The 24531-nt window shown below is 52.1% G+C and overlaps 1 protein-coding gene across 1 annotated transcript in view; it reads right to left on the bottom strand.

Moving 5' to 3' along the window:
* Positions 1-24531, bottom strand: part of LOC119113453 (monocarboxylate transporter 12) — a 93550-nt gene that overhangs the window by 57291 nt on the left and 11728 nt on the right. Inside the window, exon 3 of the mRNA XM_037237765.1 lies at positions 22091-22321. Within this exon, the coding sequence (XP_037093660.1) occupies positions 22091-22321 (231 nt within the window). The remainder of the gene's footprint in view (positions 1-22090; positions 22322-24531) is intronic.

Genomic DNA, 24531 nt, shown 5'->3' with positions numbered 1-24531 from the left:
ATCTGCATCGAGTGACGCCGCGCATGCTATGACGTCATGTGGTGCGTACTCGGCGCACATTTAAAACGCAAACACCAATGTCTCACGCATGAGGTTAAGTGTTTGCAGAACAACGGACATTTAATGGGCACCTGCTCCATTCACACCAGCGCCAGGTCGCCGACCTGCGGCAGTCGCGGTGCACAGAGGAGCAGCACGCAGCCGCGGAGCGCAATACTATAACGTCCCCCCCCCCCCCTCCCCCTAGCTGCGCTACCGCCCAATACCTTGAAGACGAGAGAGGGACAAATCCATGGAAAAACCTGTATTTTGGCGTTATTCGGACGTAATTGAAGTTGTTTTAAGTGTTCAGCCCCCTTCTCCAAGTAATTTTGTGAAACTAGATCCGTAGTCCGTGCATGTCTGTTTTTAATTGGCCACTTAGACGTTACTTCGTGCGGTCTTGCATTCCCGATCTTCACTGTTCATCATTGTTGATCATGAAAGGTCAGAATGAGCGCCTTTTATATCAAACTCCAGGCACTTGTTTTGAGGAGATCTGATAGTGGCAATCTGACCACATCTGCACAACTGAAACCTGATTAGTCCCTCACCTCGCCCGTATCGTCGTCTTCTGATCTTCGAGCTCGCTTCGAGAGCTCTTTCCACTACGCTGCCACCCAGTCGCGCACCTGCAGTGACGCATACTGTTCACGTTTAGTATTTCGCGGACCTTGCCCAAGCACAGCAAGAAACTTTGGCCTTGAAGAAAACTCTATCCACGCGTGACGTTTTTTAATCTACAGGAATATAAACGCGTTTCGGAGCATTAATCTGCTGAGAGCCGGCACATGCATGGCCTCCTAGCCAGCAGAGCCCAAAGGTGATTTAAGTCGCTGGTCAGTTTCATACCCGGTGATCCATTTGCAAATGCTGGTAGTCAATTTAAGCCCAAAACTCGCGAGCGTTGGATTTTGAGGTTGCATCCGGTACAAATATATCCCAGTCAAGTGCGCCGAAAGGGTGCCTGCTCAAACGTGAACAGCACGGTATTACGCCGACTGTACCGTAATGCTTTACTGTAATACAGCGCCCGCTGCAATACTGCACCAGCGTTAGGACGGCTGGCTTGAAACGAATAGGTCCCCGCCTACGCCTGTCACTTCGAAGGGCAGTGAATTGCAGATGTGCTGAGAAAAAAGAGCACAATAACCTGGGACTGGATATGGGGCGCCTCTGACACGGTGGACGAGAGAGGAGGCTTCAGCTCAGGATCGATGTGGAGGCGGAGCGTTGGTATCCACCACAAGGCTCGGGAGAGCGGAAAGAGAGGGGGGGGGGCACGCGTGACCAGGCACCGGCCACGTGGGCGTAATCGGCCACGACACGCGAGGCCATAGCTGTTACCCACGTTGTGACACCAAGAACTGACATATGCCGGACGCCGGTCCCCCTGGCGGTACCAGTGTGTGATGTTAACATGATATGTCTACCCCGCGGATACCCTGCTGGTATGCAGGGAAGCGGGGCATCTGTTGGCACTCAAGAATGAGCCAAGTGGCCATACGACGAATCTGATATCTGCGACGATGATGGTGATTTGGACCTTGGGGCGCACCGGCTACGTTGGTTATATGACGCCCATAACCTACTTTTTGTCTAACGGATGCCTGAAAATGCGGGGAGATAAGGTTGCGTTCGATATATGGCATGAAATTGTAATCTTCAAGACAACTAAAAATGTGACCGTCATTTACTGAGCTCGAGTCGTCTCCCAGCAGACCAAAGAGCGCGTGACGCACGGACCCGGATCCAAAATGACGCATGCGTTCCGAGGCGGAGTGGGAGCAATCTATCAAGGCATGTCGTACGGTGTAACGATCCCCACAGCGCCGTCAGTACCCCGGATCAGTGGCGGACGCATGCTGCCAGAAGCTATAAAAAACATATTTTCTCTGCAGCGCCGAGATCGGTGTAAACGATTGCATCCGTATTTCCTCCCTGTTATAATTAATGTATTATATATCATTATTACGCGTGACACTACACCAGCCGCCGGATGCATCCGTCTTCCACGCTTGTTCAAGAACCTAGAGGCGTGCCGACTAGCTCAGTGAAACGCATGCGCCCAGCAGCAGCCGTCCGGCCTACAGGCATCTGAAAATATCCAGACTGACCAAACCCACGGCAGAGGGGAGGGAGGGAGGAAGGGAGTCAGTCACGCCTGCCGACAGGGCCACACCTTCAGGTTACAAGTTTCCTAATTTGTTTTATATCGGACCACGAGCTGGTGTCGTAACTGCCCCACGTCTTTCACGACGGAGTCTCAACTGCCGAGATGGGTATCTCCGAGCCCCCGTAAACCTCATTGCACTGTCTCAAATACCAAGCATCACAAGAATGGCACGTCTTCTAAACATCACGAACACTGCAACCCATCGGGACGTTTTTGACCGTCAGTGTGAATGACAGACTGGCTCGGGTTAAGCCTGTCAAAGCAAATGTGTGCAGAACATGACAATGTGTAAGGAACAGAGCCCGGTGCGCACCGTAATAGAACATGGGCTACATACACATACAAAGTCACGTATCAGACCGTTGCGTCTTTCATCCGACAGCTACCCAGGAAATCGTCAAATACGTCTGTGACGGGCATTTGCGCAGCGTTTGACTTTTACACGCCGTGATATCAGGCGGACAGGCCCTCTCATCACGAAACACAACTGGCCGTCTCAGCGTTCAATACATGACATCAGTACAAGTACGAGGCAGATGCGAAGTAATTTATAGACGTCCAAGTTGGGAACCTCCCAAAGGCCTTTCAGCCGCATCCTTACCTATCCAGTCCAGGCGGATCCAGTCCAGTCCGGCGGATCCAGTCCAGTCCAGCGGATCCAGTCCAGTCCGGCGGATCCAGTCCAGTCCGGCGGATCCAGTCCAGTCCAGTGGATCAAGTCCAGTCCGGCGGATCCAGTCCAGTCCGGCGGATCCAGTCCAGTCCGGTGGATCAAGACCAGTCCAGGCGGATCAAGTCCAGTCCAGGCGGATCCAGTCCAGTCAGGCGGATCAAGTCCAGCCCGGCGGATCAAGTCCAGCCCGGCAGATCAAGTCCAGTCCGGCGGATCCAGTCCAGTCCAGGCGGATCACGTCCAGGATGTGAGGACAACCAACTGCTCGATGCACGCTTGAAAGCAGTGCACAAGCGCGCGCGCATCTTATGGGTGTCACGTGGGCTGAACCATGCCACCTCGTCTCTTTCCCGGCGGTTTAACTTCCCCACTTTGGACCTTCCTGTCGAACCTATATATGACAATCCCAATTGAACTCCGCAATAAAAAAGTTGTAATATTGGCTTACAACTAGATGACCTACTACCGATGACTAGATGATGATGACTAGATTATACTAGATGACTACTGCCTTTCTGATCACCTACCTAGTTAGACCTCACACTCAGCGATGGGAGGTTCAGAATGACCAAAAATGCAAGGTGCGTGTTCTGCTGAACGTCCTATATCTTTGGCCATCTTCTACATAGCATGATCTGAACAGCAGAGCAGCGAAATGAGCAGAGCTAGATGTGGGAAAGCCAAGCACGATAGGTCTATAGATCCAGTGTACATGCAATTTCCTTTCATCTACGACGCCCTCTCCCGAAAACACGACAGTCCACGCCTCGGGGCTTCCGTTGAGGGACGCTTGTGTTCGGATTCTCATCACTTAGCTCTGCTCTTCGTTGTTTGGACCATATCAGGTAAAAGGTGGCCAACTATATATAGCGTTCAGCAGAATACATCTTGCGTTTTTGGTCATTCTAAGCTTCCAGCGCCGAGCATGAGGTGTAGCTAGCCACATGATCAGATGGGTGATCTATCCAGGACATCACTGCAACACACCACACGTCTGCACCGCACATATGAGCCGGAGATATCCTCTGTAGTTGGCAAAAACACGGCAGCGTCTACTGCGGTATGACGTGCTTCGGCACGGCCGAGGCACCGGGCGCTCAATTCTGCGGTTGATCTGTATGGTATGTATACAATGTTCAAATGTTCGGCCGCTGGCTGGCACGGATGTCGATATTTGTTCACGCTATTACCTTCCGGCTTGGAGCTCACTGCCCGTTGTCCCTGCTTGCTTGCTTTTCCTCAAAATCGGTCAATTAGCATCAAACCGGGCGGTCAACCCACCATCCAAGCGCCTCAAGCTTGACAAATGGGCTGGGCAGGCCAAATGTCAGGGTTCGGGGTCAAAGGGCAACGGGTTATAGCCAGCGAATTGCGCGCGGGGGCCGCCGGAGAGCCACGATTCTGGCAACATGAGTCATATTTACATCCTGTACACGCTACCGGATGAATGCTGGAACGCTGCCTGCATAAAATCGCTTTGCAGAACACTTCTGGGGACTCATCAGTCGCCTACATGCCACCGTTCACAATAAGAGGAATAATACGCATCGCTTGCGCTTCTCGTGTGTGATTGATGATTTATGACACACCTGAGCTGATGATGCTGTATGGCGTCGCGTCACCCTGGCAGGAAGAGCGGGCACTGCGGGGAATCGAACCCGGTACTTAATGTTCCTTGAGTTTTGTTGTTTGGTTGAGGTATGTCATAACTCGATCTATCCTCAGGACATGAATCTGCAAAGTTAAGAAAACGCTGCCTTGGAGGCAGATTTAAGCCATCCCAATCCACTGATGTATTTTTAATTCATCGCTGCAGCGTATCACTGTATACCCACACCAAGCACCTGGTACAGTGATATGGGACGCATGGACACACGCTAGAAAGAGCGTGCTGAGACCTTTAAATGCGGCCTTATCTGCAACGATTCTTGACTTATCAAGTGTATCCGACAAACGAGCTAATCTGCCGAGGAGCGTGGATCCAGATACACTTTTCATGAAATTTAGCCACATTACCCAAATGAATTGGCATGGACGCCACTTAAGGAAATCTTCACGTAATCGTATACATCATTTGCGCAATGACGTCATCCAAACTGCGTCGGCGGCCGGTTGACGCATGCCGGAGCCGCGCGGTCCGAATGAATATTTTGCCATCTGAACTAGCCCAATCGGTTGACTGCTTCTGGAGATGTCCTGTGAGGTGCCCCCCAAGCACATGGTTGACGGCGAGTTCCCAGCACCGGCCGCGCCAAGATCCCGTGCCCGACTTGCGACAACGGTGCTGGCGCCGGCGCTGCTGAAGCTTGCCCGGGCCAATACAGTCTGCAATGCATACAGAACAGAGGCCGACGGGTGCGCGGCGCGGCCGCCCGCCATCTAAACCCCGTCAGGGAGATCTCCAGCTCGTCACCGGCCCGGCGCCACCGGGCAGCACCGCGCCGAGCCAATGGCGCTACGAGCACATCCACTGCTGCCCCACAGGCGAGCCAGAGGACGGCTCCAGTGATGCCCCATAAACGCGGCCCGCTGGCCCGGCTGGCCCGCGCTGAAGAGTCAGAGACGTGCAGACAAGCTTGTCTCACGATCACGCTCACGTCAGTGATGTTTTCAGGCGATGCAACTTGCGCTCGGGTGAAAGGTCAATCCGATCCCTGAAGTTTTTTCTCAAAATAATTCCGACGGGTGCGGCTGCGAACGTAGGTAGTTCAATAGCGAATATTTTGGCATACAACTAAATGTGCCTTTTCAGGTCGCTGACCTATGATAGGTCAAAGTCAGGTCATGGCTGTCAACCAGGAACGAATCCAGAGAGGGCAGGGAGTCATAGCCCACCCCTTGGGCCCGAAGGGGCCCATGGGCTCCGAGGGGACCAAATCCGGCCGAACAGACGCAGTGTTTTCTTTCACACAAAACGAAACAAAATAAGACGTCTTTGGGCTTGCAGGCGACCAATAACAGCCCCAATCGAAAGTGAGGCGCCTACGAGTAGACACACATCATTCTTCGCTGATTGAGATGGTGGTGATTGGGAGGTCTTAAGACTACTTACGTCGACCAGAAGTCCTAAGCTGTTTCCGGGGGCCCTCTATGTCCACTTGCGGGGCCGACCTGATTGTTAAGGCGCCCTATAAGTCGCCCCTGCATTTGCTCGCAGGGCCTTGCGAGCAAATGCCCCCTGTTGCTGGGGCGCCTCCTGCTAGCGTGCCTGGACACTCTTTGTCAATCAGGAGCTTTTCACGGGTTACTTCCATTCACTCGAAACACTGTATGCCCCAGAGCTGGGCGAGGGGGAGGGGGGCATATGTTGACATGACGGGATATTCTCGGTGCTCAAGGGCCCTTCGTGTTGGTCACGGTTGGCCTACCGGCATACCCACAATATGCTCATGGGTCCTTTGTTTTCATCCAGGGCCCTTCCAATTTTCTGTCACTTGCTTAGGGCCCCACACTCTTGTCTGGGGCCCATCTTTCAACCTACTTGGGCTCGCTCGGTCACTCGTGGCCCTCCAAATTGGGTCTTGGGTGCTTCCTATTTGAATGGAGGGTCTCATTGAGTTGATGGAGGCCCCATTTGTTCAGCTGCTCGGGCACACTGGATTGTTCGGGGGCCCTGCACATTGGGTTTTGGTGTTTGATGATGATGATTTTGTTTGTTTTGGGGCGCACCGACTACTGTAGGTCATACAGCGCCCATAACTATCATTTTATGCAGAGCCGCCAATCAGGCAAGTGCATCAGGTCACCTTGATGATTAAGCCCGGAATCATAATGAAAAGGATACTGGGGAATCTACAGCGCGAAGAAACTGGAGCACTTAACCGAACTCGACAGCGTGCGAACAACCCCCTAAAAAGTGACATAGCGTGCGACTATGGACGTAGTGTCCGAAAAACTGCGCTCTCGTTGCAGTAAAGTGATGGCAAGCGACGAGTGCGTGATGCACGGTTAGCGGGTGAGAGCATCGACTGCAGCATGGTCTGTCGCCATGCGTAACGCGGTGTGATGTACCGTGGCCAAAGTACGTTTGACCAGGTCTGATGAACTGTCATAGATAAAACAGCCGCAGTCAAGTTTTGAACGAATCAAGGAACGGTGTAGGAGTAAGAGTGTTCTCCTATCAGCACCGTATGATGTACGCCCCACACACCTTAGAATGTTAAGAGCTTTTAAACACTTGTCTCGGATATCTATTATGTGCTCACGATATGTTAGGCGTCGGTCAAATCGTACACCGATAAATTTCCTGGTATTGTCATTGACGACGCGTTGTCCATACATCCTGATTTCCATATCAGGACAGCGACGGCGACGACGACAGAAATGGACTGCAGTTGTCTTCGATGTCGGAAACCGGAAACTGTTTAGCACACTCCACTTCTCCAGACGAGTGACAGCCAGCTGCAGCTGTCGCTCCATCGTGCAAGTGGTCGATGAGCTACACCAAATAGCGAAGTCTTCTACGAACAGAGAACAGCTGATCCCATCTGGAAGCGTGTCCCCTATATCGTTTATCATCACGGCGAAAAAATGGGGTTTTGGTATTTGAGGTATTACAGCATGTAATTAATCCATTGCATGCCATTATATCAGTAACTTCATTTTGGCAGTAGGGGCTGGTGCGTGCAGCTCATTAATGGGCATGCTCAGTACAGGCCCACATTATATGGCTTTGCAAAATTGTTCCGTCAATAATTCCCCCAATCCTTCCGAAATAATTCTGAAAATATAGAGCTGTATTATTACTGATGCACTTTGTACTGTCATCAATGTCACAGTCACTGCAACTTGCGTGAGATGCTGGGTGCTGAGAAATGTGGTAAAGTATTGCTGTTGGCGTCTTGGATAGCACTTAATATTATTGTCATGAGCCTTGTGTGCACTGACAGCTTCATCACTTCCTTGCAATTTGCCCATCCAACGAAAGCTATATGCACTTGCCATGTCTCCAGCCTCGTGCAAGGTCAGCATGTTTGCAGTGTCATTTCACCACAGGTAAAATTTTCCTGTTATTTTTTGTTAAAGCAGCCTGATGGCTGCAGCATGTTGCATGACCGTGGAAGTAGAAGATGCGTTTGCATCTTTCTCCCCTGCGTTTTGTGGATTCCCAAAACAGGCTCGGCAAGTGATGCCACATATTAGTTCTCTGCTTTGCTGAAAGTGATTTGTATATCGTATCATGTGTTTTTGGTCAGCCATATGACAGACGGTGAGTCAATACAAGAGAGCACACATGACCCATATTTTCATGATGGAATTAATTACGAAAGCAGCATGGATTGCAGTACAAAAACCCATATCCTTGTCCATTATGTCATGCTACGGTACAGCACTGAGGTAGTGCCACAATGAAGCTATTGACCCGTCCCATTACACAATGTACCACATTGGTTGACTACTCTATGTCAAGCCTATGAGACAGCAGCTTATAATCTATGAATGACTGGAAACCACTGATTTAACAATGCTAAAGGGCTATCAAAAGCAAGAATGTCACCGCACCACGATGGTTATATCGGGTTAACCATTCATTGCACAAATCATCCTAAGCAAAAAACCTTCTTGGTAACGCAACCTTACCACCTTTACCATGGCGAAAGCAATGTCTTGGCAATCAATTCATATCAACGTTACAAATTTATTGATTGTTGCATGACACCGCATTTCCAGTTACAAACAATAAAGAAAGCAACTACTGTGCACATAACATTATACCAATGTCAGGACTACAGCACTGCAGGCAAAGATGGGTCGACAATAAAGTATCGACAAAATCATCAACAGCATGGCAGCAACAGCAGCAGCACAGCATATCGTGCTTTGATATTAATAATCTGCCATAAAAGCTGGCGATCGCTACGTTGCGTATGTCAAACAGTCCACCAAAGCTTTTCATACGGCCAGCACCAAGACAAAAAATATACAAACAAACCACCCACTAATCCGCTACCCGACACAGCCCCCGAGACGAGAATGGCCGGTTGGCATCAGCCTTCGCGTGTTTCGTGGTATCCATTAGGTCTGGCTGCCAGATGCTGCCAGGTATTGCTGTCGCCACAAAACTATTCCATGACAAATTCCATTCCATCAAACAATTACGTGATGTGGCGCATTTTTACAAGCTTTGAAATTTTGCTGCTTGGGGTCGTTTTTGAACCTTGAGAGCTCACCAACAGTTACAAGTACGTTTTTCCCATCATATCTCATGCCTAACTCAAAATCTTCAAATGTGGAACATTTTCTCTAAGCCAGACGGGCACGATTTGATCAGCAATATCAGTTTCCCCAAAATCATTTTCTGAACTGGTGAAAATTTCGATCTGAAGTAGCCGCTATGGCGGAAGAAATATCATCAGACTCTCTGCTCACCACTATGAAAAGGATACATTTCACGTGTCTTCCTTTTCCAACGTGTATGCTCTGTAATGTTTGCAACACACTACTTAATAAAAATGTTTGTGTAATGAATGCTGCGAAAGCTTGAAACACTCTGTTTATACAAAATAGTAAGCGAACATGAAGCAGGTATTCCGCGAACTTGACAAAATGTTGTAAAATGGTTTTGACTTTTTCCTACGGTGTTTACCATAGTGACCTTTTTCGAGGCGCACTTTGGTTTGGGGAATGAAAGTGCCAGATGACCCATAATGAGGCACTGGTTCAAAATGCACTCCTCGGTGAACAAGTCCTTGCCCACTGGACCAATCGCAAGCGTTCCTTGATTCGCACAAGTGGAGGTGTCACGGCGGTTGTCAACAACGGTTGCCGCGGTAACAGCAGATAGGAAGCGCAGTGCTGTTACAAAACGATGATAGCGCAATTTGTGTAATGAATGCAAAGTAATGTAATGAATGTAATGTAATATTGATATCCTTATTATGCCTTCTCGGTGCTCCGGTGGCTCTGCCCAGTGCTATTATCAGGCGTAGTTAGTCCCGAGGTTACGCCAAACATTTTTTGCTGTCGAAACTTACCCCAAAGGAGGGACACTCCCTTCGGACACCGGCTTGACGCGCATAACCATCACATAGCGTATGATACGTGACAACACGCATACCTGAGCAGATCGTTCACGTCGTCTCGCGACGCAGCACGGCACCAGGACGCGAAACAGGGCACCAAGACGTCATCCGACACGTGTTGCCGAAAACGCGCACGGATATAGCCCGCCGCCGTCCTTGCCACGGAGCGTGCAGGAGTGCAAACGGCTCCCATTTAATGAAAACTTAAGCAATTTCGAATGTCATTTGAAGCGACGCCCGCAGCACGTGCAGCGCAATGATACGTATTGTGTGGATACATGGCTGAATGTTTACAGTGTCGTATTTGACGACCTAGTGACGACCGGGCGGGCGCACAGGAGCTCCCGCATCCATTCGAAAACGTGCAGTTTCCTAATTCGAACTTGCGTGGACAGAATCGGTGGTTGCTATTGGCTTACGGGTACTTGCAAAATTGCGGAGACATCAAAAGTCCACGTAGTTTGAATGCATCTATATCATTCTAGGCGGACAGGGGTTAAGGAAATGTGAATACAAGATACATCAAAAGTCCACGTAGTTTGAATGCATCTATATCATTCTAGGCGGACAGGGATAAAGGAGATGTGAATACAATTCTTGAATTGTACGGCATTTGACATACCTTTTCTTCGACTTCACTTCAACCATTTTTTCGCTGCAGTTGTTTATTCACTGAAACCCCGTGGCGCTACTGTCAGACAATCAGCTAGTGTAGCATTCGTTGCCATGGATATCGCGCCACCGCTGACTTCTGCGCCGGAGGCTTTGCCGAGGGAAGAGACACAATCCACGCGCTGTGTCTCCTATGACGTCATCCGAGTTTTTGCTCTCACCTAGGTTATGACTGAGGATGAAATGACGTCCTAACATTGCTATATACTCTCAGATTTCATGGGTCCAACACAGCCAGCCACATTTCATGGGTCTCACGCAGCCAGCAACAGCTGTTCTTCGCGCCCGTCACTTCTGTGCCCCCTCCGGAGCTTGAGCTCATGACAGCACTGTTTGATACGCACATAATGCATATGTTTGATATGCACATAATGCATATGTTCCATATGCACATCATGCATATCAAACAGTGCTGTCATGAGCTCAAGCTCCCGAGGGGGCACAGAAGTGACGGGCGCGAAGATCAGCTGTGGCTGGCTACATTGAAGTCTTCCACCTACACGGGCGGGCGGCCCCTCTTTAAAGCTAGTGACCACTCATATTATCTCCCTACACCTGAATACATTTATCTCAGCTTATTGTCACAAAGTAAGCACACGCCCGATACGCCGTGATGCCTCCGCTGGCTCTCTGCCAGTAGTTAAGTACCTCCTGGTAAGGATAAGCGTGATAGACGCATATTTGACGAGAACACTTGTATATTGTGCCTGTATGCATCCCGACTGCTACTATTACAGGTGTCTTACCACATGAAAGCAAGTTGAAGGCGATTTAACATGAACCTGAATTATTTTACAGAGCCGACTTCCGACGCACACCAAGCATAGAAAGATTATCTACTAAAAGGAGCTGGCGACGGGTGATCTTTCGTGACAAGAACCTGACCCAGCGGTGCAAGTTATGGCCCGTACAGGCAACGAAGTTGACCAGATCGTGGCTCGCATAGGTCATGGCTCATCGGTGCGCCGACAGTACTACAGGTCCCAGGACAATATAATGGCATCAGTAGCGACCTCGCGACAATATGGCGATTCTTGAAGAGCGCAGGGGATTGGCTGCTGCGATGACGGTGAGCAGTGAGCTGGACAAAGAGGGAGAAATGAGACTGCCAGCGCCTGATCACCTGTGCGAGGGATGTGTGACACGGCGGCCAGCTGTCGTGCGTGCACTGATCTGATAGCCAGTGCTGTGGACGTGCGGCACGGACGAGAAGTGTTGTGTGTGGACTGAGCCTACAGCCTGAGACTGTGTACTGAGTTCGTATGCTACACCTTTGTGAGAGACGTGCAAAACCGCCGGGAGGTGTCGTGCGTGTACTGAGAAATTGGAAAATTAATAAACGCTTTAACCCTGCTATTTTTTGCGATGTAATAAGGTTATAATCAAAATAATTACTGACATGTAATCATACATGGCATAGTGAAACATTACAAATGATTATAACGATAAAAAACACAACAAAAATAAAACAGTATAATGCCTTTTTAATTATTCCTCTTAACTTGATAACTGTTAGTACCTTCAACGGAGACAAAAAAAAAACTAAAAATAACCTGCGATTGTAGCCTGCGATATATTTGCGTAGGCGTCCCAATAAGAAAGTGAAATGCAACGTTGAAAAATGAGTCCCTTTAAAAATCCTACACCTAACATTTTCAGGTCTACTTTAATGGATCTAAGCACGCTCTAATGTCGACGTAAATATATTTCGCTACCAATTTTCTGGACCATGTTGAGGTCAATCTACTGGCTCTTGACAAGGGGCCAGTAGATATGTCATACATGGAGTCCTCATCTACCCCCTTGCCACATTTCAACCCACCTACGGTGCTGGTTAGGGTGTCCCTGTAAGCCTAGTAAAGTACGCATGTGCACATAAGCCAGAATAAGGTGAATGAGTATTTTTCAAAGACATCCAACGTTTAAAAACGAAGCACCAATCATATCAGAAATGAAAGGGTAGCACCAGATTACCTGCAACTTTTGCTTCTGTATGAACGTGATAAAGTCTCCTCACTTGAAAAGGTGTATCGCAATGTTCCCGTAAAAGGACCTTTGCGGCGGCCAGAAAGTAATAGACGGGCCGATTTTAAGCCTCAGTTATCGTCAAACGCTCTATTTAGCGCTTTTTATACAGATATACGAGAATACGACATCATTGCTTTTCAAACCCTCCCTCCATACAACACGCCGCAGCCTTCAAAGGGAAGCCAGCTTCAGAGCAAATCCGTAGGGCCAGTGGCGAGAACGGCGGTCCCGTGGCCCGACGGATGTCCCCGAGCGCGGCGGCCCTGTGGCCTGACGGATATCTCCGAGCGCGGCGGCCCTGTGGCCTGACGGATATCTCCGAGCGCGGCGGCCCTGTGAGACGGATATCTCCGAGCGCGGCGGCCCTGTGGCCTGACGGATATCTCCGAGCGCGGCGGCCCTGTGAGACGGATGTCTCCGAGCGCGGCGGCCCTGTGGCCCGACGAACGTCCCCGAGCGCGGCGGCCCTGCGGCCCGGCGGATGTCTCCGAGCGCGGCGGCCCTGTGGCCCGACGAACGTCCCCGAGCGCGGCGGCCCTGCGGCCCGGCGGATGTCTCCGAGCGCGGCGGCCCTGTGGCCTGACGGATGTCTCCGAGCGCGGCGGCCCTGTGGCCTGACGGATATCTCCGAGCGCGGCGGCCCTGTGGCCTGACGGATATCTCCGAGCGCGGCGGCCCTGTGAGACGGATGTCTCCGAGCGCGGCGGCCCCGTGGCCCGACGGATGTCTCCGAGCGCGGCGGCCCTGTGGCCCGACGAACGTCCCCGAGCGCGGCGGCCCTGTGGCCCGACGGATATCTCCGAGCGCGGCGGCCCTGTGGCCTGACGGATGTCTCCGAGCGCGGCGGCCCTGTGAGACGGATGTCTCCGAGCGCGGCGGCCCCGTGGCCCGACGGATGTCTCCGAGCGCGGCGGCCCTGTGGCCCGACGAACGTCCCCGAGCGCGGCGGCCCTGCGGCCCGGCGGATGTCTCCGAGCGCGGCGGCCCTGTGGCCCGACGAACGTCCCCGAGCGCGGCGGCCCTGTGGCCCGACGGATGTCTCCGAGCACGGCGGCCCTGTGGCCTGGCGGATGTCTCCGAGCGCGGCGGCCCTGTGGCCCGACGGGTGTCCCCGAGCGCGGCGGCCCTGTGGCCCGACGGGTGTCCCCGAGCGCGGCGGCCCTGTGGCCTGACGGATGTCCCCGAGCGCGGCGGCCCTGGGGCCTGACGGATCTGTTCGCCGCCCGGGGCGCCGAACGGGTCACAATGGGCCGCGCCGGATTGGGCCCGGTGGACCGAGCCGCGCCATTGTGTCCGAACAAAGGACGGCGACCGGCTCCACGGCACGAGCGGCGACGGAGCACGGTCGCGTCAGAGGTCGAGGCCGTCGACTGTGACGCCGTCAAACCGCGGTCACGCTCGGGCCGGAAACACAGCGGCGCGGCATGGCAACGCGGTCGCTTCAGAGGGCCAGTCCCGTCGACTGTGACGCCGTCAAACAGCGGCCACGCTCGGGCCGGAAACACAGCGGCGCGGCATGGCAACGCGGTCGCTTCAGAGGGCCAGTGCCGTCGACTGTGACGCCGTCAAACAGCGGCCACGCTCGCCGGAAACACAGCGGCGCGGCATGGCAACGCGGTCGCTTCAGAGGGCCAGTGCCGTCGACTGTGACGCCGTCAAAACAGCGGCCACGCTCGGGCCGGAAACACAGCGGCGCGGCATGGCAACGCGGTCGCTTCAGAGGGCCAGTGCCGTCGACTGTGACGCCGTCAAACAGCGGCCACGCTCGGGCCGGAAACACAGCGGCGCGCATGGCAACGCGGTCGCTTCAGAGGGCCAGTGCCGTCGACTGTGACGCCGTCAAACAGCGGCCACGCTCGGGCCGGAAACACAGCGGCGCGGCATGGCAACGCGGTCGCTTCAGAGGGCCAGTGCCGTCGACTGTGACGCCGTCAAACAGCGGCCACGCTCGGGCCGGAAACACAGCGGCGCGGCATGGCAACGCGGTCGCTTCAGAGGGCCAGTGCCGTCGACTGTGACGCCGTCAAACAGCGGCCACGCTCGGCCGGAAACACAGCGGCGCGGCATGGCAACGCGGTCGCTTCAGAGGGCCAGTGCCGTCGACTGTGACGCCGTCAAACAGCGGCCACGCTCGGGCCGGAAACACAGCGGGCGGCATGGCAACGCGGTCGCTTCAGAGGGCCAGTGCCGTCGACTGTGACGCCGTCAAACAGCGGTCGCGCTCGGGCCGGAAACACAGCGGCGCGGCATGGCAACGCGGGCGCCCGGCGGCGCATTCGACACGGAACGCCTCCAGCGACTGGGGTGGGGAAAACGGCCGCACTTTGGTTATGGAGAATGCGACATTACGGAGGTAGCTGCGAACAAAACGGCGGCAATCCGGTGGCAGGGGACTAATAACAGGGGTCATTTGTTTGCACCATTCAGGGTTCTGAAATCTTGGGAAACTTGTAAAGAAAATGTTACTTGAGATCGGTCAAAATATTTATATTCCAAAAATAAAGCGCGTCTGTCACATGACGCACACCTTGAATTCATCACGATTTATCATCGTTTGCTATTTCGGAAGGTCATTGCCAGTGAACTATCAACAAGCGATCTATCCACTCACTGCTTATTGTTGTTCATTGGGGGCTTTGGGCGCGCCGGATGCAGTGGGAGGTCCGGAAATATGCTTTTATAGGCTCAGTTCATGTCATCACTCAGGCTTCCCGATTAACACACCTTCCGAGTAAGAACAAGTCCAGATTTGTGAACCTCAGGACATGTTTGTCATAAATCATGCCCACATCATATCCTCCGTGAAGGCAGTGTACCGGCTGTGCTATGCATGCGGGGCTGGTTCGCTAACATCAAATCGAAAACAAAACAGCCAGAAGTTGATTTCCCTTCATTTTACATTCAACAGCGATGATCAACGATAGCAAGAATTTGCTGAAGGAAAAACTTCGGGGGATCCGAAAATACCCGCGCAATCTAAGGCAAATGTCTGTTGCTTGTGAAGCAACATCATTTCCTTACACGGGGCAGAGAGTGCAAAATGTTTGTCCCCACGTGCTATCTTCATCCAGCACACAGATGCAGCTCGCCGGGCGGTGCAACTCCACGAGCCCGGACGCCGCCGTCCTGACCGGGCAACACCTCCGACACCCGCCGTCCTGACCGGGCAACACCTCCGACACCCGGCGTCCGGACCGGGCAACACCTCCGACACCCACCGTCCTGACCGGGCAACACCTCTGACACGCGGCCGAGCGTCCATCGCCAGTGCAGCACGTCGTATTCTACCAGCAGGTCAAAGTCACCACGGGCCAGATTCCTTGTCTCGCCTGTCTTCTGCTGGTGACACAGGCTAGCCCGGGCACGTACTCCCACAACCAACGTTTCGAGAGCTGGTTAGCTATGGCCTGCGCCTAACGCCAGAGCCGCCGGCTGGAGGCGTCACTGTCGCTGAAGATCTCGGGCGGCAGCAGACCATCGAGTGTCAGAAGAGTAGGTGATCGGGTATCAGTGCCTCCAGACTATCGGCCTGCACGGAGCGTAGATCAATGGACGGCTATTCGCGACGTCCGCGACCTCCGTGATATCAGTCTGGAGGCCCTCGTCGGCGCGCCGGACAATGCCACTCTCGTAGTGGCCACCTCTCCAACGGGCGGTCGCCTCCAGGAGACGCTCCACCGGCAGGTCCTCGGCTGAGTGGAGCGCTTTTAAGTTGGCTTCAGTGCCGACAGCCCTCGTCGACCACCAGATTTCCATCCTTTCAGAGCTCGACTTCCGCTGAACGGTTTCTTTAGATGTCGTTAGCACAGAACATTTCTTTGGATGTCGTTAGCATAGAACATTTATTTGGATGTCGTTAGCTCGTCGTGAGCACTCACTGGGAGCATCTGCCTCAGGCTGCCCCCCTTAGACGCCATCCAAAGTGTATCCGGCAGATTTAGTGCGCGCGAAAATGGTGATTATCGTTGACATAGCCAGCGAGCTGTTTGCGATGTCTTTAACACGTCACGGATGATTCACAATACAATCGGGCCGAGCGAGTAAAAACGCTCACAAAATTTGGCATCTTAATGGATGATGTGCAACTAAGGCAAACGGCAGGGGCAAAAGCGAAAACGGTATTTGAAAAATCACGTTTAAGTGATACGGTGTAACAAAATGCGCGCATTTTAAAGGCAGGCAGGTAGTGGCAAGAAAAGGTGATATCCAGCTCACGACAGCCGCATGCGTTTGAACAGGACAAGATCGCCCAAACTGTGTTTTAGTCGATGCCTTGAGTTCGACCAAGCAGACTAAAACAACGAGATGATTTCACAAAGGATTTCAGTTTTCCACACTATGGGGCTCGTAAAGTCTAGCATTGGTTTGCTAAAGCGTCCTAGACCAAAACGTCATTAGTATTACCTGACTTTTCCTTCGACGCTTAGTTTTTGATAGTCAGAGTTACGTGCGGCTTGGATGCGGTATTTAGATAATCCATTGTTGATATTTGAACCTGGTGTATGTGGCCTGAAGCTATGACATCGAAGCAACTGACCTCTGCCGGATGAGCAAAACGTACACTCCAATGCAAATGTATTGCTTCAAATGCGAAACATTATAGACGATGCACGCACAAAGCGTACCATTGAACAGCAAAAGCTCGTTCGCAGCGTATAAATATATATGTATATATATATATATATATATATATATATATATATATATACATGCATATAATGCATATTATATATAACATATCAAATATAAGCATCAGCTTATAAAGCACTCTTGAGTCGGCTGGATGACAATGCAAGACCACCGCGCAAAAAATTGCATTCGACGAATTCCTCGCCCGGAGAGCTGCAGCCCGGCCAAGTTATTTAGTAATGCAATCGTCTCACTGACATTCGTTTCCCAGAGCTTCTCATCTTCGCAGCGGTAACAACTGCGAAGACTTAAGGGCTAGGCATACTAACCAACCCCTTGGGTTACACATCAGACGATTCCAGTCGCCCCAGAAAAGCCGCGGGCACAAAGCGAGCTTAATGAGAAAATCCTTGTCTGAGACTAGCCAAAATAATGTGCGTAAAGGCCTTCCCGGCAAGGCGCACTAATTAAGCGGCTGTACAACGCCGGCAATTCTGCTGGAGTCCGCGGCATCGGATGATACCCATTTGCGGTGGAGCCGTTCGAGCCCATACACATCACATGCCATCGCAGACCGACGAAGTCTCCTCCGCATGGAAGGCGTCGAAGTTTCCGCACCGCGCCACGAGCGGCCGCACCGAAGGACGGATGACACCTGGCTCGACAGTGAGCCAGCCAGCGGCAAGCTGTTGGTCAGACGACCGGCGAGGAGTGAGCTCCTCCAACCAGCCGACATACGTCTACAGATATCCGTTAGTTCACTGCGGACTCCGAAGCTGGTAAGCGCTTGTCACGTGTTTGGTGCCGCCACGTTCTGGCTCTTGCTGTTTATTATCTCCGCGCCCAGTCTTAGGTGGACGAAAATGCTGACAGCTCAACAAAAACGATGGTTAAAAAGTGCGGTGTAAGAGCTTTCTGCGTTACCGACGGAGGAGTCAGGAACTTATACATACGCATACGACTTCGTGTGGGGGTATTACGATGAAACATCGTTGGTTATCATGGGTGTAACCGGGTTGGCGGGATCACCTACACGGGTTTTAGCTCAGTCCACCTGCCGGCGAGTGTCGCGTGGGCTATGCTTAAGCCATGTGTGACAGACAGACATCACATGTCTCTGATATAAAAAACTTCTTGTCGGCAAGAAATGCGCTGCAAAGAGGTTTTTTAGACTGATTTTATTAATTGCATCACCCTGAAACCTGAAGGCCTTTGCAATTACCGTTGCCTCTCCACGTCATCCAAGGTCAACCCGGGTCACATGATGACCTTGATAACCAATGCTACTTTTAGAAGGTCATACGATTTATACTGTAATAAAACATATGACACGGCCATAAAGGTAGTTCTAACGCTGTTATCCCAAAGTGATGCGGTTTGTTTACTTCTTTACATAGCTGGACGGGCCAACTTACCAATAGCAGTCAGCCCTTTTATCGGACATGACATCACAGGTATTACCTGACGACGTCCACTGGTGCATTTCTGAGTTTTCCCAAGAGCTACATAGCGCATTTTCCGTACTGCCGTAGCACGCTTAGTTCTTGAGATGGCATGGGACCTACAAAAAGCTAGTTCGACCCCTATGACCTAATTTGACATGCCCATGCCAATTTCCATAAAATAGTCGCAACTATCACACAGATCGAGGAAACCCTTCCAATGCCGTTTTCCCTGTGCCTCTGACTTGTCCATTTTTTAGAACCTAGGGGAGGGGGTTGGAACCGTTCGTAGGCTTAACGTTACGCTACATCCCGTGGTAGCTAGATCATTTATGGACACATACAAGCACTCTGAAATGAGCGGCGCATTCTGCTACGCGGATTGTATCAGGGCCATTGTAATCTGCAGCGGCTGGGATTCAAGCTGGGGTCCGGAATTCGAGCCGTGCTAACCACACCAGGATCGCCATCTCGGTCTCCAGCGGCGGCGGCATTTCCGGGCACGCCATCGAACGCACTTCGCCGACGTCAATTCGCCGCAGGCCGCGGCGGCAGCACAGGTCGAGCGGCCCCCGCCGGAGCGGCTGCCACCTCCAGCAGCCGAGCGCCGAGCACCGGCTGGCGGGCCGACGGCCGCCCGCCACCACTAATGACGCGCGAGCGCAACGATGGAGTGGCCGCCTGAAATCAATGCCGGCGCGCCGCTCCGACAATGCCGCGGGGCCGATCGGGACGCGCACGCGGACGCCACGTGGTGCAGCCGCCACGTGCCACGTGGTGCAGTCGCTGCGAGCTGAATGAAGCGCGGCCGGCGCTCGGCAGGCCACTTGGAACACAGCGCAAGGCCACGCGCTGGGCGGGCAGCAGCGCGCTTATTGAGCCGATGAATGCATCGTATGTAAGTATACGAGCGAGTACGAATTTGCGAGCGAGACATAAGTGGGCGGGTAAGTACCAGTGTGCATATGTCTAGGCGGCCACGTCGGTGAGTGCTCTTCCCGATCGATCTGCGGCATGCGCATTTGCCATCATGTCTTATCGCACCGCGCTCGTGAAGTAGACAGAGGATTATGTCCAGATGCTAAGTGCAACGCCCCACTGACTGACCCCAGCTGTACTTAAAGCGGCCAAGAAACAAATAATGGCTTAAGTTACGAAGGGTTGTAAGCGGTTGACATTATGCAGAACATACCAGTGCTGGACTCAGAACATTGTAACAAGGGGGGGGGGGGGGGGGGGCGGGGGGCGGGGGGACGCAACATTGTAGGCGTCGCTGGAATTTGGGGAGCTCGCCGAAAAATTTCTCAGACATCGCCCATGCAGCTTGAATGTGCTTAGCTTTGCCATTTTTATATGGAAAAATGGCAAAAATAATCACCCTGTGCGCAGACCTGGAAATCAGGCGTGGTACTAAGATATGCATGCAATGGGCGCATTCATTTCCTCTAGATCATTATGAATACCTTCATTTCGAGGCTTACTGCTTCGGAGATCATATGGCAGAATAGGATTACGTTACATGCCAAACATCATCGAATCCCGCACGATATCTGATTCCAAAGTTAATTGCGGCTAACCAGTGTACGGTGGCTAGCCGACCAGTGGATATTGTGAACAGCTGATGGCTCGGGCTAACGCGGACTTTTTGTTGCGACTTTAATGACGCAGTACGATATATGACCAAATTGAAACTGCATTAAGAGTGCGAGGTACAAGTATAATGAATGTCATCAATTCAACAACAAAGGGATGCAAAACATACGCCACGCAAAATTCATCAAATACGAAGCTGCTACCATCTGCGGCTAAAGCGCCCACCAGAATCATCATCTTGTATAGGTTTAGGACCTGTAAACGTGAATTTATATATCCGGACTCACATACTAGAGCAGTCGTCATTGGGGCTCTGCGACGCACTCCGCTGCTGAAGCTGAGCTACCCATAGTGTAGTGGTTAAGCAGCGCGTGTAGAAGTCAGAGGTACGGGTATAATTCCCCGCCATGTCCGCCCTTCCTGCCAGGGTGAGCCGCAGTTGACGTCATATTGTTCCAGCAGCTGAGTGCGTCGTAAAGCCCCAATGTCACACACAGCTGCACGCGTCGCCTGCTTCTCACCCTGGCAGGAAATGCGAGCACCAGGGCGGGGGAAGAACCAAACAACACAGCAATCCGCTCGATTCCTTGCCCCTAACACATGTGGTTAGGGACAGGGGATCAAGAATTAAGCGGAGGAAAATCGATCCGTGAAAAGAAGACAGCAATCGTTAAGATAGTTAGGGTACAAGGAAGGAAATCAGACAGCCTGACGGGAGCTGGGCCATGTCTTTTCCCAGTGGCGCATGGAGATGTTAGCGATGGTTTGATGCAGAAACAGAGGGGTGCCGGTAGTGTAATGGTTAAGGGGCTTGCGTTGACCGCTGCTCGTCTGGGAAACAAGAGGTACGAGGTTCGATTCCCCGCGGTGCCCGCCCCTCCTGCCAGGGTGAGAGGCAGGTGACGCCATATAGCCTCAGCAGCTGAGTGCGTCGTAAACCCCCAATGACATGACATGACGCAGAAACAGACCCATGCTTACGTGGTCTTTCAGCCGATGAAACTTCATATTACAGATGAAAACCAACTCATCACGAGACATACGGATACTTCAAATATTTTACTGTTTTTCCCATCACTTCCGTGGCTGTCAAAGCGAGACGTAGACGCAACACACTGTCCATGGTTTTTCACGAAGGAATATTGACAAACTAACTTCCTAAATCCGAGCTATACATGAGATACTGGAACTACATTGTACGCTTGTAAGTTGCTTAGCAAAGTCTTACCATGTAATCATTTTTTGTTGTCGGAGGAGTGAGGACAGGAAAGCGAAACTTAGGCGGTTTATGGGCGACATAGGACTAGAAGATTAAGCTGTGTCTCAAGTCGACAGCCGACTGCAAGCCGTGTCTCAACTTGCAAGGTGATTGCAAGCTGTGTCTAAACTCGCAAGGTGATTGCAAGCTGTGTCTCAACTCGCCAGTCGATTGCAAGCTGTGTCTCAACTCGCCAATCCTCATTCAGCCAAAGTGTGATCATCGGCAGTCAACGGCGATCTGCCATGGGATCATGGAGCGTAATGATAGGTGCTGCGTACTTAGGCATTCCACAGCGAGTGGAGTTACATCCTCATGGTTCCCTTCACCTCAGACTGACCTGTCCAGCAGGACAATCGCAGCGCATAATCTATTGATCTAAGCCCTGACTTAACCTGACATATTGCTTCGCCTTTCGTCAGGCAGCGGTGGTTGGTCCGCGCTTGGCATGTCAGTATCACATGTGTCATTACAGTGATACAGTATGTCACCTGCTTTTTTCCTAGCGCGTTTTTATCTATGATGTTGTCTGAACCCGGCCGCTCGTGGAGTACTCACCACGCCGACCACGTTGCTGATGCCGATGACGGAGATGAGGACGCTGGCCTCTTCGTCGGTGGCGCCGCCACTGATGGCGTGGTCGGCCAGGTACACGTACGGCACGTCGTAGAACATGTACAACACGAAGTTGGAGAGCGCAAACAGCGTGAATGCCGGCAATCGGAAGAAAGAGACGTCCAGCATCTTCTGCAGCACGCGCAGCACGTCCCGCACGCAGCTCCAACAGCCCTGGGGGGGGGAGACGAGCGCGGCATCAGAGACAGGGCTGTGTGCACCAGACGGGGGAGGATTGGAAGACCGTCAGGTGGCCCGCCTGCCATTCGGTGCATCAGACTCGCGCACCGACACTGCACTCCTGCCATCGCGCTCACGCCACCCGGGCCGTCGGCAGCCACCCAACCGTGCACAAGCCAAGTACTTCGCCGAAAGGTGGACGCTCAGGAACACAAAATACGCGTCGCATTTCAAAATTAATCGCGTGATTTCTTAAACAGACGGTTGATGGCAACTTACGGGCGGTTTTAAGAGTCGTGCTTCGTTTCAATGACGTTGCTTATTAAATCATCATGCGTTACGCCTATTAAAAGCTTATACCTTAGGCCACATCAGCTGTGACTTCAAACAAAATGACGCGTCCCTGTCGAAGAGTAAAAAGTGAGTTTCAGCTACCATCGTCGCAGAATTTTCCGAAGTCCGAACTCAATAAATACCGCACCCGTATTGAACTCTGACAACCCGCCCGCCTGAAATTCACCGGCCGCTGTTGCGCCGCAAAGCGACACATTTGTTACGTGATTCTGCCGAAACGCACCACTTCAATGTTCACTCCCTGTCAGCAATCCTCGTCCAGCAAATCCAGATGCCCAAAGCGGCAGACAGCGCCACAGTTCCCAACAACATATCATGGGTCGTGCATTCGCGAGGGCCAACGAACGTGTCACGGGTACACATGCGACCGCAAACATCGCTGACCAACCGCAACCGGCCCACTCATGATGATACCGTGCGATGGCCATTCACTGAGGGTCGTCTCGGGCGCCGCCACCCGCCGTCAGGGCTGCACGCGAGTGACGCGGGCGCCACCTGGCCAACATAGAGCTGAAGGCGGGCCGACACTCCCGGCAGGAGATGGCTCACCAAAATGCCCTAGCGTGGTGAGACGGCTGTGTCTGAAGTTTGGGTGTTTCTTGGTGTTTCTGGCTCCAGTGCATACTATTCTACATGAATATACGCATATCATTCTACATGAATATACGCTAGAAATAAACAACTGTTCTCTGCGGGCATTGTAAGACGAAAACGACGCTGCCGACAGCCATCCACAGCACCGTGTGACGCACTGCAAACAGCTGGTAGAAGGGTGCTGCAGGCGAACTTAAAGGACGCTGACGTCACTCCCACACAGTGCTTCCTTTCAACGCGCTCCGCAGACTGAGCCTGGCAACCCACCTACGCAGACCCACAGCCCTGCACGTCATCAAACGCAGAATTCTGCGAACCATACTTCAAGCAACGAAACCATCTCTCGACAGAGCGTGCAGCAAAGGAGCACTGAGCAAACCGAAATGCTAGCGAATATCCTGTACGCGCGGTGCTACGGTGCTTCGTGCGATCCCGTAGTTGGTGAAGAAATACATCACGTCACGCTAAATTACATCTGAAAATATTGAGATCTTGGCACCGGTTTTGAGAAAACGCTTAAGTAAGGCATTACATATTAATCAGATATAATGTTATGGGCCTTATCACCGTTTCATTCATTAAATGATCGTAAAGTAAGACCGAAACGTCAAAAGCTTCCTTGGACACTCGCTCTGGCACTCCAAGTCAAGCTTGCAGACGCGTCCAGCTCTAGGGAAGAATATTGCATTGGAGAACAGGCATATTTTCCGCAAGAAAATGCGAGCTTAATACGGGACAAAAGCGCAAGGAAGTGATACAGAAAAACAGCTTGCGTCGGTGAAAAGATGTAGCAGATGCCAACTGTGCAGGGATGGTTTTCCCGGTATGGAGGAAATAACGTCCGCCGCTGAGACATTGATCTCAGAGCCCCGAGCTCACAACAGCAATATTCTAAAGCCCCAAACGGGTGTAGCTTGGTGCGTACTTTGGGGGAGGGGGGGGGGCTGAGGAGAAGAGATCCAAATCAATAGTAAATGAAGTGCTTTCTGCCTGCATTTGACTAGACTTCCCTCAAAGCTGAGTGGAGGGGCTACGCAATTATCTAACTGAATAAGAAACTACATTGTTGGTCCCCCTAAAAATATAACTAGGTCAGTAGAACACCAGGTGTGTATTACGTTGCCCCGGCATCCGTCCCTCAAGTGAGAAAGATACTACACATGCAATCGCATCGCCTGGCAGGTGGCTACACTGACCACTATGTGCCCGAATTTCCTCGTTGTATTTTGGTGACCTGCATGACATTTCAATCATGT

This window comes from Pollicipes pollicipes, unplaced genomic scaffold (assembly GCF_011947565.3).
Source record: "Pollicipes pollicipes isolate AB1234 unplaced genomic scaffold, Ppol_2.1 Scaffold_7262;HRSCAF=8765_pilon_pilon_pilon, whole genome shotgun sequence".
Classification (NCBI taxonomy): domain Eukaryota; kingdom Metazoa; phylum Arthropoda; class Thecostraca; order Pollicipedomorpha; family Pollicipedidae; genus Pollicipes; species Pollicipes pollicipes.
The sequence above is the reverse complement of the archived record's forward strand: the minus strand, read 5'-3'. Positions and strand labels throughout refer to the sequence as shown.